The sequence below is a fragment of the Camelus ferus genome, chromosome 9, assembly GCF_009834535.1.
Source record: "Camelus ferus isolate YT-003-E chromosome 9, BCGSAC_Cfer_1.0, whole genome shotgun sequence".
In the NCBI taxonomy this organism is placed as follows: Eukaryota; Metazoa; Chordata; class Mammalia; order Artiodactyla; family Camelidae; genus Camelus; species Camelus ferus.
The window spans coordinates 59,495,439-59,512,888 of NC_045704.1; the positions used below are offsets into that span (position 1 = coordinate 59,495,439).

Consider the following 17,450-nt stretch of genomic DNA (forward strand, 5'->3'; position numbering starts at 1 on the left):
ACACTATATGTCATATATCACTTCAACGCCTGTATGTTTTTATAAACAACTATAGGGATTAGTTCCCTAAAAAGGATGTAAATAGGCCAATAAGATCCTTGGTTTAACTTTGAGACAAAACAACAACTATAACTCCAACTACTAATCACTGACTAGAGTCAGAATGGTGGTGTTATATACAAAACACACAACTTTTAAAAGTGATTAAATTATTACAGGGACATGGGTTTCTACCAGACCAGAAAACAAATAATTTGTGAAGTGATTAACATACTTTTCTATTTCACAGTTTTCACTTGGAAATATCACATATAAATGTTTCCAAGAAAGAAACTTGTTCCAATTTTAAACTGTCACAACACTGTGGTACAAGGTTATATAAATATACAGCAATAAAGAATGGTGGTTAATAAGTGGTGAAGACTTTGAAGCTAGACTCTTCAGTTCCAGGCTCCAACACTAACTAAGCTATGTGACTTGCAGCAAGCTCCTTAACTTCTCTGTTCCTTAAGGTCCTCATGTGTAAAATGGTAGAGAAGATTAAGTGATTTCACATATGTATGTAAAGGGGTCAGAACAGTGCCTGGCATATGCCAAGTACCATAAAAGTGTTTTGACCTTTCTATTTACCCATAAAGTTCTCAACGTGTAGATTTAATGGGTCATTTGAAAAAGGAGATGTCTATGGAAATGTATGTGAAGTCAGGAGTTTTTCCAGTCTCTGAAGGCAACAACCACAAGTAATTAAATTTTCATACATAAATATGCTACACTAAATTCCTTATCAATTTCTTTAAAGTGAAGTGCCATAATAAAGGAAAACTTTATATGATCATGTTATTAAAATACTAACAAACTCTAAGTGAATATATACAGTAAAGTGTTCATCAATCTCTATCAAATACATTATATATTCAATATATTAAGTAGGTAAATGTTCTGTAATAATTACCTCAATAGCATCATCATACATTTTCCTGGCCTCATGGTCTGTTTTATCTGACATCAACCATGCTTTCAGTAAGTATTCATAAAAACTGTCTCCCAGCCCGCCAACTGATGTATGATCTACAACAAAAGAGAAAAGAGAAGGATGGAAGCGGAGGAAAGATAAGACAGAAGACAAAAAACAATGTTCTTCAATTACAGTGACTGCACTATAGGTCAATAATTTAAACATTGTATTGACAGCCATATTTCCAACACATTTCAACTTTAGTCCATTAGGAGTACACCATAACCACTCTCCTCCACGTATGTATCCAGTTTTCTAGAAAATCTTTTTCTGCTGCATGTAGTACTTCGTTAGTAGTCTTTTCATCAGTTACAGTTTGTACATTGTCATACATCCAAACTTTTCCAGAATTAAAAGCAAACATTTTAAAGTATTAAAGGCTTTAACTATGTAAGCTGTGAGAGTAAATATCAGATATGCTTCAATCTGATGTTAACCAAGAGCTCATTTTCCAGTAGGAAGGTTAATGGTGATTTCTGTGGCACATGCAATAAATTAAAATAAATCTACCCAAGGAGCCCAAGAATTCCTTTGCAATCCCTTGCATAACATAATAAGCTGTTGAAATAAGACTCCTAATTACTACTTCACAAGCTATTACTACATATCTGTTTGTCCTACGTATTATCTATCTCATCTATATTTTTAACCCCATCCAATTTAGCACTATAACCCAAGGCAACTATACTTTTTTTCTCTCTTACTTTTTATAAACCCTGCCCTACATCCTTGAATTTTGTTTCAAAATTCACACCCTCCCTGAGAAGAAAAATACCACATTTCTTACAACCCTTCAATCACTCATATAGAACTATCGTTGGTTTTCCAAATTAATGAAAAAATATGGTCTAATTGGTAGGTTATGGGAACAACTGGCTGTTTGGAGAAAAATACGTATTAATATTTATATCTTTAGCTAATAAAAATAAATCTGTAGTGGATTAATGACTTAAAAGTAAACACAAAACCATAAGTATACCAGAAGAAAATACAAAAAAAAAATCTGCTCTTCCTAAGCAGATGATCTTCTTAAGCACGACACAAAATGAAGGTGCCATAAAGGAAAAGATTTAGTGTCATATAATAGTACAAGATACCGTAAGTGAATCTGTAAGACAAGAATAGAATGAAAGAAGATACCCGCAACATACGTAACGGAAATGAGGGGTAATGCCCCCAACAAAGAATTCTGATGGCTAAATAAGGAAGACATACAAGGCATGCACAAGTAATAAACAAACAACATAAGAAAGCTCAACTCCACCAGTGATCAGAGAAAAGGAAATTAAAACGAGATTCCATTTTTATCTCTTTAAATTGGCAAATACTGTAAAAGACTGTTAACAGCCAATCTTTTTTTTAACTTGAGGTAGAGTCGATATACGATATTATATAAGTTTCAGGTATAAAACATAGTGATTCACAATTTTTAAAGGTTACCTGTATTATACAATATATCCTTGTAGCTTCTTTGTTACACATAGTTTGTACCATTTAATCTGCTAATAAAAGCCAATCTTGATTAAGTTATAGTTCATAGTTGCTGCAACTGGAGGGCAATTTTGTAGTAGTTATCATAATTTAATCTAGGTTTTCTAGCTCTGGAATTATCCTATGACAATACTTGCACAAATACACAAATATAGATGTAAAAGAAAAGTTCACCCCAACACTATTACATTAGTAACAAAATAACCTCAAATGTCTAGGTAATTGGCTACAAAAACTACACTATAAACATACTATGCAATCATTAAAGAGAACCAGGTGAGTCTATAATCTGATAAACTGAAGGCTATCTATTCCATGCTGCTGGGAGTGGAGGGGGGAGCAAGTTTCAGAATTAGTTTTGATATTACTAAAAATTTGTATGTTTAAAGAATATTGTTGCAGACATAGAAAAGGTTTGAAAAAACAAGAGTCCTTCAATTTTTACTTTATGTAAAACTACTGGAATACATGTAACATGAAATTACGTTACCTTTTGTTGTAGAAAGTAATAATTGGGAGAAAAGTGCCATCATTCATTTTAAACAATATGTATAATACTCTAATAAAGTCACGTGTACCTTAAATAGCCTGCATTTTGAATGCTTTTTCCCACTTTTTTCTTTAATCATAAGTATACATTTCAACGAATCTTTACATATTTTGTGGATTGTGTGTATATACCCACAAAACCACTAGATAGATAGAGCGCTTCCAGCATCCCAAGTGTTCCTCATGTGACCCTTACAACCAATACCCAAACCTCCAAAGACAACGATTTTTCTGACTTCTAACACCATACATTTGTTTTACCAAGTTCAAATAAAATGGCAAGTTACTTTTAATTATGATGTTAGCTTAACGATCTTCTTTGTTTTCCATCTAAATATCTAGAAAAAGAACACCTCTGCTTTATGTAGGCTTCCTGAGTCTCTAACATTGATGATTATCAGAGAAGAGGCTTAGAGGAATAAAAGACAGAGTTACAATATGATTCCGTATTCCAAGCTTCAGACTGCATGAGAAAATCACAATTAAATTTCTAATAGCTTTAGCACTCATCAGATTTAACATTTAAGAATTTTATAGCTAGTAATACATGATGATGGGTTTAGAGGGTAAGTTATACTTAGATGCTAAATTAATTCTAACAGATTTAAACATTTTATACTTACAAAAAAATCATAAAAGATAACACATACTTGTAAAATATTAGAATCGTATTGAATACACCAGGAAAAGTCTCCATTACTTAATGGGTATTTGGGACAGAGAAAGGATTAGGGATGCCTTCTGAACACGCTATTTGGTAATGAACAAGAAGACAGTGATCTTATACTTAGAAAGCAGCTATTTTTCTTCATTTTTCAGTTTTATTAGGTAGAATTGAATTGTTACAATTTGACTGCACACATACTATATATTGCATGTAAATACATATACTCAATATAATGCATTTTTTTAGTTTACATATAAGTACTGATCATTGTTTCTAAGAACAGTTTAGAGTTTAAGCTTTTTAAACTTACATAGTTATCAAAGGAATAAAGACAACCACAAAATAAGAATCAACAGAATGCAGTAATCCAATCATAAAAGACAGTCAGATGTGCTTGCACATATTCAAGAAATCAATCATCTAAGTTATAAATAATAAGTAGTTCATTTGAACCTTTTTTCTTTTTTTTAGATTCCACATATAAGTGGTAATCATAGCATTTTTCTTTCTCTTTCTGGCTCACTTCACTTAGAATGACGATCTCCTTGTCCATCCATGTTGCTGAGAGCAGCTATTTTAAAATTACTGTATCAAAACAACCATGACAAAATATCCATATCAATACTGCTACCTCAATATCGTGGTTACGTCAAATGTCTTGACTCACTCAGTGAATGATACCATTAGAAACTTACCAGCTGCCTAGTCTTTTCTTAGACTTCATCAATTACTTGAAATCATACCATATTTTTGTTGTCCTCATATTTTTAACCATGACTTTCTTGTATAGCTTTTCTTTTATTCCCCCCAGATAATCTAGTTGCCTTTCTATTGTCTCCCACCCTTTGTTTTAAGCACAGTACAATATTTGGCTTTGGTGAAGAGAGGATATTCTCTTTTATGTTTTGTTTGCTTAAAAGGGCATTTTTGTCTACTGTATTAACCTCCTGGGTTTACACTAGTATCTGAATGCTTTTTAAAGTATCTAATGACCTGCAGTTAATTTTCATTCTTTCCTTTTGTCTATCTATAACTGTGTGTGTGTGTGTGTGTGTGTGTGTGTGTGTGTGTGTGTATGCGGCACATATATATATATACAAACACATATTTATTTACATATATAATATACAGTCTATTGGGAGAGCATGGATAATTGAAACTCTGGACAATCACAAACTTTTATTTTACCTTCTTCTTGACCCAAACTTTTCTCAAGTGTCACTCCCCTTTCTTTGTGCTATGTGACATTTAAAAGTAGTAAAAAGAGACAAGAAATAGCAGGAAGAAGTAGGGGAAATAAGGAAGACAGATATTCAAATGCTTCTTTTCACTGAGGGCTTGAATTTTGATCTGAAACACTGGTAGAACTTTGTGGAAAATCAAAGATGAGCCAGTTTCCCATCATTCTTGAAGACTGGGACTGAAGGTCAAATATTTAAAGTTGGTTATTGGTCATTCTTATATGTCTACAGTCCATTGGACCAGGAATACTTTGGAGTTGCTAACTGGAAAGTAGACATTTAGAAGATATTTTCAGCAAAAGAAGAGAATGAGCAATATACCTTATAACTCAGCCATTTTATTCTAATCTTGTCTTCTCTAACAATAGCTCCCTGCTACATGCTCTTAAAATACAAGTGCTAATATTACGAAAAGCGAATTACATGGAAAGCAATCTAATCTTTTCAAAGAGTGCTAAAAATACCAATCTGCAACCAAGAATGTTTAAACTTTCTTCCCTTTGCCTAGGATGCTAGGCAAAGACGAGATTTCAGAGAATACCCCAAGGGCTGAGCATGAGTGAAGCCTTTAGCTTACAGGAGTAAAGATCTTCAGACAAGGACATTCAAAGTGAATGCCTTATCATTACACTTCATACCGAGTCTTTAGATGCACAAGTCATTATTGTCCATGTCAATTCTCTGGAAGTGGCTGGTGATGGAAGGGTGTTGTTTTTTTTTTTTTAATGAGGAAACTGAGGCATAAGAGATTGTATTCCTAGACTTAGAACCTAGTGTTAGGTCCCATCTTTTTTTTTTAATCATTTTTGTTTCCCAGCCTTTCAGTCATGTTACTTGTACTTACTACTGAGTCACCCCCAACCCTCGTATTTCCCTAGAGGGATTCCTCCCACTCAGGTTATTATCTAAACATACTGTACAGTATCACCTTGAGACTTCTCTTTCCTTGCTTTCTGAGTTAGACCCATTATTTCCTCAATCCTATGTCTCAGTTTACACCTGTCATACTGAATCACATAATTTCCCAAGAAAGACTATATGGGATGTGACCGTAGTGTCTGAGAATGTCTTTACTATAAGCTCTACTCTTTATTTTATTTTGTATAGATATCAAATTCAAGATTGGAAATTATTTTCTTTCAGAGCTTCTGGAAGGCACTTCTCCAATGTCCTGTACACTGGTGAGAAATCTGGTGTTATTTTATAGCCTCAATGTGTTCTCAATTTCCCTACTCACACTCAACTCACCTTTCCAAGCTTTAAAATCTTAATTTTGACATTGGTTAAATTTATTTTCTACATTCATTGTGTTGGGCACTTTTCAAACTAAAGATTAGTATCTTTCAGCTCTGCAAAATTTCTCTTCTATTATTTCTCTGATTATTTTGTCTACTTCACTTGCTCAATTCTCTCTTCTAAAACTTATTAGTTGGAAATTGGACCTCTTGGACTGATTTTCTTTTAAAATTGATTCTCATATTTAATCTCTTAGTCTTCTTCCTCTGTATTCTGGAAATTTTTTAAAAATCAATTTTATCCGTTGGTCCTTTCACTGAAGTTTTAAATACTTTACATCTCTGAGCTCTCACCTATTACCTAATTGCTTCTTTTTTTTTTTATAGTATCCTATTCCTATTTTATGAATATATTATCTCAAAGTTCTTTGAATAAAACAGGATGAAGAATATTTATTGACTTGCCTCAGTCTCTTCTAGGATCTCCTTTTTGACTTTAAATGTGCTTTACTCTGAAATCAACATGTAGAGAAAAGCATTAAAACATATATGTTATGCTTATTTATGATTATGGAGAACATATAATCTCTGTATAACATATAAACATTTGTATAATCTCTGCTTAGAATAATGCCAGTACCCCAAAAGTCTTTCATGTACCCCTTCTCAATCACAACTACCAATCCCCAAAAGGTAACCAGTACCTTTATTTTTTAGGTAATCACTTTGATTTTTTTATACAGGTATCACCTAATTCCTTCTCTCAATCATTATTGCTTTGTTTTTCCTACTGGCATATTCAACAGATGGCACCATTCATTCTCCTGTGTCTGGCTTCTGTATTGCAACACTTTGTAAGATTCAAGCATATTGCTGTACACAGCTATATATCATTTACATGCATTGCTATATGATATCCCATCATATCAATAAACTATTATTTATTTATCCATGTTTAAGTCTGAAGTGCTGGGTAGCTAGTGTGGGTTTCCTCCACTTACCAGCAGGTGTTCCTCCACTGAGTAGACCTGCTTGTCACTAGGTCTCCCTCCTGAGTGGGAATTCTGACTAGATGCTTTCTGTGTAGGCCACGTTAAGGAAAGGTGGGCTAACTGGCAGGCTTTGCTTTACAGTCAGGAATAGGGTGTATATTGTGAAACTGCAGATCAGCTCAAATTTTAGAATGAAAAGAGGCTTTATTCTGGGGTACCAACATTCATATGAAAAGTCTTACCTTTCCTCAATGAAATCATTCAGTTTTTTTAAAAAGAGCTTCATAGTTATGCCTACTGGTAAACGCCAGGAGTGATGCGGTGACTAAGAATTTCAGGTGGAGCCCATGTTCCCTATAACGACCTTGAATAAATATCTGCTTTTAGCTCTATTTTTCAGTTATGTATTCAATTACTTCTTCGTATTGTTTATGAACCCAAAATATCTCTGGGATTGCATCCATTGCCTTTTCTCTAGTCCTTTATAGTACATTCTAGGTGGTACCTCTCTTAGTTCTAGTCACCCACTCTCAGCCGCAAATTTGTTGAAATATCTTGTCCATTATGATCTCCCACTTGCCTCCGATTTTTTTTTTTTTTTACTATTATGTGTTTATTCCCATCTATATTTCTGTACCTTCATTTCACTGTGGATGGCTAGCCATAGTGATAAAGTTATATAATTTAATCTTCTACCATAAGGCAGAAATCCTAATAAAACTTTCTCAAGTTGACTTCTTGATAATGGATAACTCTGCAATTAGTTAATGTTGTATGTGTCTGACTTATCCCCCCCATCTCCTGGATCTGCTCCCACTGTTTATTCTATCACAAACAAAAACTAAAACATGTGGGAGCTTAGGGAATCTGTTTACTCCAGTATTTGCTGATGGTGTAGAACTAGTAAGCTTGTAACCACCATGTTATTCAAGATGATTCTACCTGTTATATAGAAAAACTTTAAAAAAATTTTTTTTTACTGAGTTATAGTCAGTTTACAATGTGTCAATTTCTCGTGTATAGCACAATTCTTCAGTCATACATGAACATACATATATTCATTTTCATACTCTTTTTCACCATGAGCTACTACAAGACATTGAATATATTTCCCTGTGCTGTACAGTATAAACTTGTTTATCTATTTTATAGAAAAGCCTTGTAAAAACTGTAACAGTTATATAATGACTCTTGTCAAGACAATCTTTTAACTTCATGCAAAATCCCACCTCCTTCCTGAAACATATACCAACAATAAATGACAAAATATTTATTAAAAAGCACAGCCATACTTGAAAAAAAAAAACTGTAGTGGGTGAGAAATACAAAGAAACTCAGAGTGTTAAACGTAGAAGTTTCTATTTCTTGAAAGTGAAGTAAATAAAGACATTTACAAGTTTACTTCCTCTAAGGTAATGCGGTTCAAAGCAATCACTGGTGGTGGGGACTCTGGGTACAGAATGAATTACCTAGACCAGCAGGAGGAAGCAGAAACAGCCGCACAATTGAAACTGGGATAAACTGCTATATATTTTGGGAATCAGATGTGTAACAGTCTCAGGAAGGCTGAGATTCCAGTATAAAAAAGGCAAAGTTCTGAACTGATGAGCCAGTGAAGGTATTAATAAAACTGCCAGAAATGAAAGAGCAAGTGAGAGTGGAAAGAAAAATACACACACTGTGAAGTTCTGGCTCAAGATAAGCTTGCAAATGAAAATCCCTATGCACATTAGGAAAATTAGTCACGAAAGAACTGCTAACAAATTCAGCTTTACAAACAGGAGAATTCACTATTCCAAAGAAAAGCATATAATGGAGTAGACTCTTAAAAACAAGTTTAAAATTAGTATATTTAAAAAGTGTACTAAGAGAGAAAATAAATGTATAAAGCCAAAACTAATACAATTACACTGAAAAATTGGCAAATACAGCAGGAGGTTTTAATACAACCTACTTGACAAGTGATAGATCAATAAGAAAATAAAATAAATAATGATCCTTAAAGTAGTTTTGTTAATGTGCTGAGAAGTTTGAGTTACCTTAAAGGAAATGAGACTCTGCTAAACTGTGAGCAACTTGACAATATTCATATTATTGGCTTAAGCTTCCTCCTATATCTTATAGCACCAGCATCTTATAGCATCTTATAGTAATGTGTGCTCAATAAGTCATTATTAAATGAAGGGCTAAATTTCCATTTTCAAGTGTGAATAGCATTTCACAATTATAGTAACTTGTGTTTAAGGTTATCTTTTCTTTTTTTAATGAACAAGATCACATTTTTAATAAAATGAATCCATTGTCATACTCTTTTACTCTTTCCAGTTTAGGGAAACAAATAATCAGGGGATGAAGAGCAATACCTAGCATAACACCTACTACTTAGTAAGTTCAACAAAAAAAGAAAATGAGCGTATTAAATACCCAAAGTACTCATTCTTTTAAGTTTTAATAAAATTTCCATACAAACATTTAAAAAATTTTCCTAATTCCCCCAATATGGAGATGTCCCTAATTGTAGTATATTCAATGTTTACATGCAACATACATTGGAAAGATTAAAAAAAAACCTTATAATATCTCATCAATGTGGATTATCAGAAGAATGCACAAAAAACTTGATACTAAGATTTCCTTTTTGGAGTTTCAGCATCTCCTGTAAACAAATCTTTGTGCCTTAGGGCTTTTTAATTTTCTCACAGCTCAATGTCCGGATAAAATATTTCAAACTACTCAGTTGACTACAGTGGTAAGAATGTATGCTGTAAAAATACCCAAATATCCAATTCCATTCCTCTCCTCTCTCTTAAAAGAGTTTGAACTTACTGCTGCTTCTTTCTCATTATCTATTTGCTCCCTAATCTTCTGCATTTTTCTGGTTGTACCCTACCGCAGAGCCAGACCAAAATGGCAACACTACACTTTAACAATCTTTTCTTAGTCCCAACACATCAAATAAATTTTAAGTGTGTGATAAGATGATTAGATCATGCCGAGAGCATCGTGGAGGATAAATTTGTAAGAGGTGATAACTGAACTGAGGGAGAGAACTGAAGGTCTAAATTAACAAAAGGTAAGAAGTGAAGGAACAGATTTTTAGAGTTACTAAGAAGTTAAAAACAACAGAACGAGAGTCTGATCGGACGGTCAAGTTCCTGGCCTATGCCAGACTATGTGGAGTGTGAGTGAAGTAAGTTACAAGGAGTAAGTTCTAAAGATGAGATAACATTTTGTACATATTGAATTTAAAGTACCAATTAAATAGTCAGGAACAAATATCCTGTACATATGGGGATATGAGTTTAAAGCCCAAGACAAATCCGTAATGAAATACTGACTTATATTAGGCGAGGAATCAATTTTTTCTGTAAATAGATAACATACACGCGTTGTTGCATGCTCCTCTTCTGTTGTTATTGCTGCTGCTGCTGATTGCTTCAACAACCCTTTAAAAATGTATAAAACCATTTTTAGCTCACAGGTCACACGAAAAAACCCAGGCCACAGGTTAACCTGCTATAGTTTGCCAACCGCTGATTCGGATCTCATCAATATATAAGACATAGTTCATTCTGTAAGAAGAGATGAGATTGGTGAGGCAAATATGGAAAGGATAAGAAGTAGGAATTCTTAGGAATACATGAAGAGTATGAAATAAACTCTCATTCCTTTAAGGAGGCCTGGCCTTGTATCTTGCTTTGTACAGCTGAATGTGTAAAAAGTAACACTGTGCCAGTTTCAAGTCTAAATCTTAAGAGGACTTATATGCTTCACTTCTTTTCATGGGACCCTGTTTCTGCCATAAACAGAAGCATGGTATAGCCTGATAGATGATGAGAGACCACATGAAATAGAGCTGAATCTTCCCAAACGCAGCCAAGTTAGATCAGCCAGCCTCCAGGTGACTTGCCAGCTAACTGTAGACACATGAGCAAGTTCAGATAAGATCAGTAGATTGCCCAAGCCAGATCGGCAGAACCTCTTAAGTCAATCTGCAGATTTTGGAGAAATAATTAATTGCTTTAAGCCAGTAAAGTTTTAGAGTGACTTGTTATATAGCAATAGCTGACTAATACATCATCCTTTTTGGACTATTCTATAGGACAGTCACTGGGCCACATAAGAAATTAATTTCAGTGGGAAAGTAGAGAGCAGAGCCCAGAATGCAATGCATTGAGAAGTTAATAGGAGATACAAGAAAAATCAACAAACATAAACTATTCCTTTGGAAGGTTTTATCATAATAGGAAGAATAGATATGGAAGAATCCACGAGAAGGAGGCTATGGCACTAAAGAAGAATGAAAGGAAATACTGAGAGATTTACTGGCTAAAAAGGGACCAGGTAATTTAATATACATATAGTATAACTAAAACGGGAATTCCAAAAAAGAACGAGTTCAGGAGTTAAAAGAAGATGGAATACAGAACACAGCTCAAAGGACAAACACTAGACAGGACAATTAGTGTGCTGCTTTCTCTGAGACTGGAAAAACAGATAAAACCAAATGAGTAAGTAAATGAAAGCATAAGTAAAGAGATTTAGTCTATAGGATCTTTATTCTCACTTTGACTTAGAAAGCAAAGTCATCTAGGAAGGGGTAATTAAGTTAAAATTCAAGGACAACTGTTAGGAAAGAGAAATATATATATATATAAAATTTTAAAACCAGTAAAGAAAAAAAAAAAACCAATGAAACAAAAAATATAAGGCTGCATGGGGGAAGATATTTTAAGAATGCATAATAAATAGAAAAAAAACCCAAACAACATAATAGAAATTGATTTAGAAAAAGACTTGTGCTTCTTACCTGAGTTTACTCTGCAACCTGAAACAACCAAAAACATTGGACAATATACATGAAATGATGGTTTTCAAGACACTGAGCATCAGGCAACAAAGGACAGTGATCTCTGAGAAATGGAAAATGAACAAAGTGATTTCTATGACTATCCCCAGATTACAGCCTCAAAAGTTTCTTGGCAGAGGCAATGGAAGAAATGAGGCATAGTCAAGAAAAGACCAAGTCAGCCAGAGTTCATAGCCCAGTGCACCAGAAATAAGAGACTTGCACAGAAAGAGACACTCACATACCTACAAAGGAGTCCCCTTGAGCATTCAGCAGAGTACCTAGAAGCACATGCATGAGAGGAAACTGAGACTGATCAAAGTTAAAGAGTTGTTGGGGGTACCGGTGATCCAGCTTGGAACTGGAAATGATAGATTTATAGTGACTTAAAGCTGTATTACTGATGATTTTCAGCAGCAATGCTCAGGAGACTCTGTGCGTGAATGGGGAAGGTACATCACTGGGCTGATTCAAGTATTGGGATTTGCAGGACAGATAACACAGAAGAATAAAAGTACTTGAGCACTGTCACACTGGTCTGGATTCTATGCAGTCTAGGCTGGATAAGAAAGGAAGCAACAGGCAATCCTGTGGTTCACACATTCAGGATCCTTGCTCCACTGCTCACCTATTTCACTGCTCTACTATTATCCCCAAATTCACAATTTTTACCATCAATGAGAACCTGAGCATTGCTTGTCAACTCTTCTATGACTCCTTGGTTAGTGTTCTTTCTCATTTCCTAAAGCAGATTTAGAAATGCCTTCTTCAAAAGACCTCTACAGTTCTACCTTCTTACTTATTGTCAGCAGACAACCAAGCCTTCAAATTCACAGAAAAAAATACAGATCACTGACCCCAAAATGTATCTTTCAGCTTTCAGCACCCCATCTATCAATTTATCTGTTCCCTTTGCCTGTTAAAAGGAAGAAATGTTCCTTCTCTGCTCTATACACTCCATCTAGCTCTGGATCCTAACCACTTCCACTTCCTTTTCAGGAGTCCCCTTCTTGGTTTATCTTCAACTTCTACCCTTCAGCTGAAACTACCTAATTATTATGCTTATAATTAACATCTTAAAATAACCTCATCTTTCTTGTTTCTACCATACTCTTTTGGGTTTGATATCTATCAAATGTTTATTGAAATAATGAAGAAAGAGAAATCATGGATGATGTCTAGACTTCTTGCTGGGACAAATGGGTGAACAATGAAAACTGGCAGTACTAGAGGGGGAAATGGCTTAAAGTGGAAAGAGTTTGAATTTGGGGCATGTTGCATTTGAGGGACTAGCTGGGTATCTAAAGAGATATAACAGACAATCAGATTTGTGGAAATTCAGAGAGCTAAGTTAGGGGTATACATTTGGGAGTTATATAAAAATGTATTTGAGCCAGGGGAGTTCATTCAGAGAGAATGCATGAAGTGATTAAAGGACACAAACTTTGAAGTATGGCATTCATAAAAGTCATTAAAATTACATGTAGGGCATTTTTTAATTTTGTACTTTGGTCTCACACATATACTTCTGGATATGTTGTAGATCTGAGGATTAACAAATACAGGAAAAGAAAACATAAAGAAGATGTAACAAAATTAAAGTAGGTGAAATAACAAGAAAAAAGCAGGGAAAGGCAAAAGTCCTTGGCATCATGGTTTAGGGGGAATTATTTTAGATACGTGAATTATTGCCAGGGTTACAGATTTAGTTACAGGTTACTTAGGTTATAGGATTTAGTTCCAGTCCTGCATGACAGGTTCTCTCTAGCTCTTCTAAACTGCTGTTTCAGTGGAAGTTTATATGCTTAATAAATAAACACACAGCAGAAGTCTGAGATCCATGGTTAACTATGGAATTTATCACCCAGTAGTCTGCATTTCTTACTTGAACCATTAAACCATGACTGCCTAGGTGTCAAATTTGATGAACATGTCACTCCCAGGTTTGAAATTTAGAAACTGGTAACACATTATAAAGTACTACTGAACACCAATGGTTCATATTATCTGTCTCAGCATGTCATGAAGTTAATGGCAGATTTCTAAGAATCTATTTCTTGAAGTGTTCTTACAGAAAATTCTGAAATAAAAGTTAGTATTTGTATCTTGTCGTTCAGTTTATGTAGCATTTTCAAATATATTATCTCATAAATAGACCCACATGATTATTTTATTAAAATAAGTACAATTAGAACAGATGAAGAAACAAAGGCATGAGGTTAAACAACTTACCTCAATTATTAAGCAATTATTAAGCAGGAAAGCCTGGATTAGCCTTCTAACTCTAAATATTATACCAATTCTTGTTTTTTCCATAAGGTTTAAATCAGTAGTACAAAATTTAATAAATCAGTAATGACAAATTTCCTATATTTTATTCACTTAAGTCATTAAATGTCATAGGCTAAATATTGTACTCAGAAAACTAGTGAAAAAATAAAGTTAAAAAAAAAAGATACTAATGATGTGCCTTTAAATCTAGGTTCTCTTACTATAATCTTTTATATCTGTTGCCAAGTACTCTTCCTGAAGGTAATTACCATAATTATTCTCTGTGATTGCTGTGTGCATGTCACAGACATTATCATTACTCTAATTATAATACAGTTAGCCAAAGCTGAATTGTTACATTTCAGCTCAACTCACTGTTTGTTTTGCAGACTATTTATAGTTATGACAGATGTATACTGTTCAAAATATAATAATGGAACTTGATATACTTTTCAGAAGCTGATATAAAATATACAAAAACACTAAAAGGAACAAATTGGACAATTTAATAAGGATTGCAGCTGCTAAAGGGGATATTAGGGCAGTTCCCCTAGAATTTTAAAAACCTCTTGCCAAAACAACCAGTGAATAGCTCTTTATATAACATTCTCAAAATTAATAACTGCTGAGAGTGAATATACTCTAAAGAAGTAACTTGAATTTATTCTGTGGGAAAAACAAGCATGAATGAAAAAACTTTTTCACTGCAGTTTTGTGTTATAAATATATATGTGTATATATATATATATATGTGTATATATATATATATATATAAAATGGAAGTTGCCATTTTTACCATTTTTAAGTGGACTATTCAGTGGCATTAATTACATTCACAGTGTTGTACAAACATCACCGTTATTTCCAAAACTTTTTCATTATCCCAAATAGAAACTCTGTACCTATTAAGTAATAACTCCTCACTCTCCTCTCACCCAAGCTCCTGGTAACCTCTAATATATTTTCTGTCTCTATACATTTGATAATTCTAGGTATTTGATATAACTGGATCATACAGTATTTTTCCTTTTGCAATTGCCTTTTTTCATCTTGGCATAATATTTTCAAGGTTCATCTATGCCACAGCATGTATAAGAACTTCATTCCTTTTTATAGCTAAATAATATTCTATTATATGTATATATCACATTATGTTTATCCTTCTGTTGTACACTTTGGTTGTTTCTACCTTTGGATATTGTGAATGAGACCTTGCTTTCAGAATCTTTTGGGTATATATACCTAGGCGTATCAGATGGAATTCTATGTTTAACTTTCTGAGAAACCACCTGTTTTTCACAGTGGCTGCACCATTTTACATTCCCACCAGGAGTGTGAGAGGGTTCCAATTTCTCCATATCCTCACCAACATTTATTATCTGTCCTTTTGATTACAGTCATCCTAGTGACATCTCATCGTGCTTTGGACTTGCCATTTCCCTAATGACTAACGATGGTCAGCATCTTTTTCATGTTTATTTCCCATTTGCATATCTTCCTTGGAGGATGTCTATTCAAGTTCTTTATCCATTTTTTAACTGAGTGTTTGTCTTTTTGTTGTTGAGTTATAGAAGTTCTTTATATATTCTGGATATTAAGCCCTTTTCAGGTATATGATTTACAAATATTAACTCATTTATTTGCTATTTGATAAACTCTCATTCTGTGGGCTGTCTTTCATTCTCACAATAGTATCCTTTGATGCACAAAAGTTTCTGATTTACTAAAATCCAATTTATCTATTTTTTCTATTGTTGACTGTGCTTTGAAGAAATCACTGCCAAACCCAAGGTCATAAAGATCTTCCCCTCTTTTCTTTGAAGAGTTTAATAGTTTTGGTCCTTAAATTTAGGGTCTTTGAGTTATTTCAAGTTAATTTTTGTATCTGGTATAAGGTAAGGGCCCAACTTCATTCTTTTTCATGTGCCTATCCCATTTTCACAATGCCTTTGAAGAGAAAGAGTTACAATTTTAATAATTAAGATTCCATCAATACAACATTGTTGGTCATTTCAGAGGCTGGCAATTCTAAAACTGATTTTTTTTTCAGTATTCTTAGATTTTGGTGTGGAAGATAGCATCTTCTTTTTGTTTAGAAGTGTTTTTAATCTTACTTCAAAAATAATAGATTTCCATTATCAAACCTACATTAATAGAGGTAAACAAAAGAAGAAAAACCATTCAGAAAAAAATCACAGGTAACACTTTGGTTTCTATTCTTGTAGTGTTTGTTTTCTCTCTTTTTCTAAGTATCTTTCTAAATATTTCATATTTATCTAGGTCAAGTATTCTATAACATAACTTTTAATGGCTGTATTGTATACCACATCTGGAGGGACTATAATTTAATCAACTCTCTTTCACAAGATGTTTAAAAACTGCACTGTACGATGCGATAGGCTCTACCCACAAACAGCTTTTAAATTTAAATTAATTAAAGGCAAATAAAATTTAAAATGCAGTTCCACAACCATATTAGCAACATTTCCCATACTCAATAACCACATGCAGCTAGTGATTACTATATTAGATAGAAAAGATACGGAACATTTTCATCATCATAAACTTCTACCAGATAGGACTGCTTTAGAATGTTTCCAAATGATCCCTATTATAAATAACTCCAAAGTTACTGTAAATAACCTTTATGTATATATATGTACGTGTATATATATATATATGTATATGTATGTATGTGTGTGTGTGTGTGTGTGTGTATATATATATATACACACACATATATACATACACGTATATATATAGAGCTCCAAAAATTCCTTTGGAATACATGCCTAGAAATGAATTGCTGGTTCAAAGGTTATACAAATTTTCATACTTTCAGAAGCACTGGATTCAGGGATGTGTCCATTTCCTTTATCAGTTTGATAGATAAAGAGCAGTGTCTTCTGTTTAAAAGCTGTACTGATTTGATAAGGGATGTGGTGAAGTGGGAAGACAGAGGGATAAAGGGCTCTGGTGACCAGTCTATGGCAATGCTACAAACATGGTACCAAAGATGGTAGTTTCTGTAAATTCTAATAATGTAGCACTGGTCTACACAGAAAGAGTGTATTGTCACACTGCATTGTCTCCATGAATCATTAATTTACATTAACACCACTTTTAGGGTTAAATATGAA

At 33.7% G+C, this 17,450-nt stretch overlaps 1 protein-coding gene across 3 annotated transcripts in view; it reads right to left on the reverse strand.

Moving 5' to 3' along the window:
* The window catches only part of MAN1A2 (mannosidase alpha class 1A member 2), a 149,054-nt gene that overhangs the window by 49,938 nt on the left and 81,666 nt on the right, over window positions 1-17,450 (reverse strand). For all 3 annotated transcript variants that reach the window (XM_032486948.1, XM_032486947.1, XM_006184283.3), the window contains exon 9: window positions 953-1,068. In XM_032486948.1, the coding sequence (XP_032342839.1) occupies window positions 953-1,068 (116 nt within the window). The remainder of the gene's footprint in view (window positions 1-952; window positions 1,069-17,450) is intronic.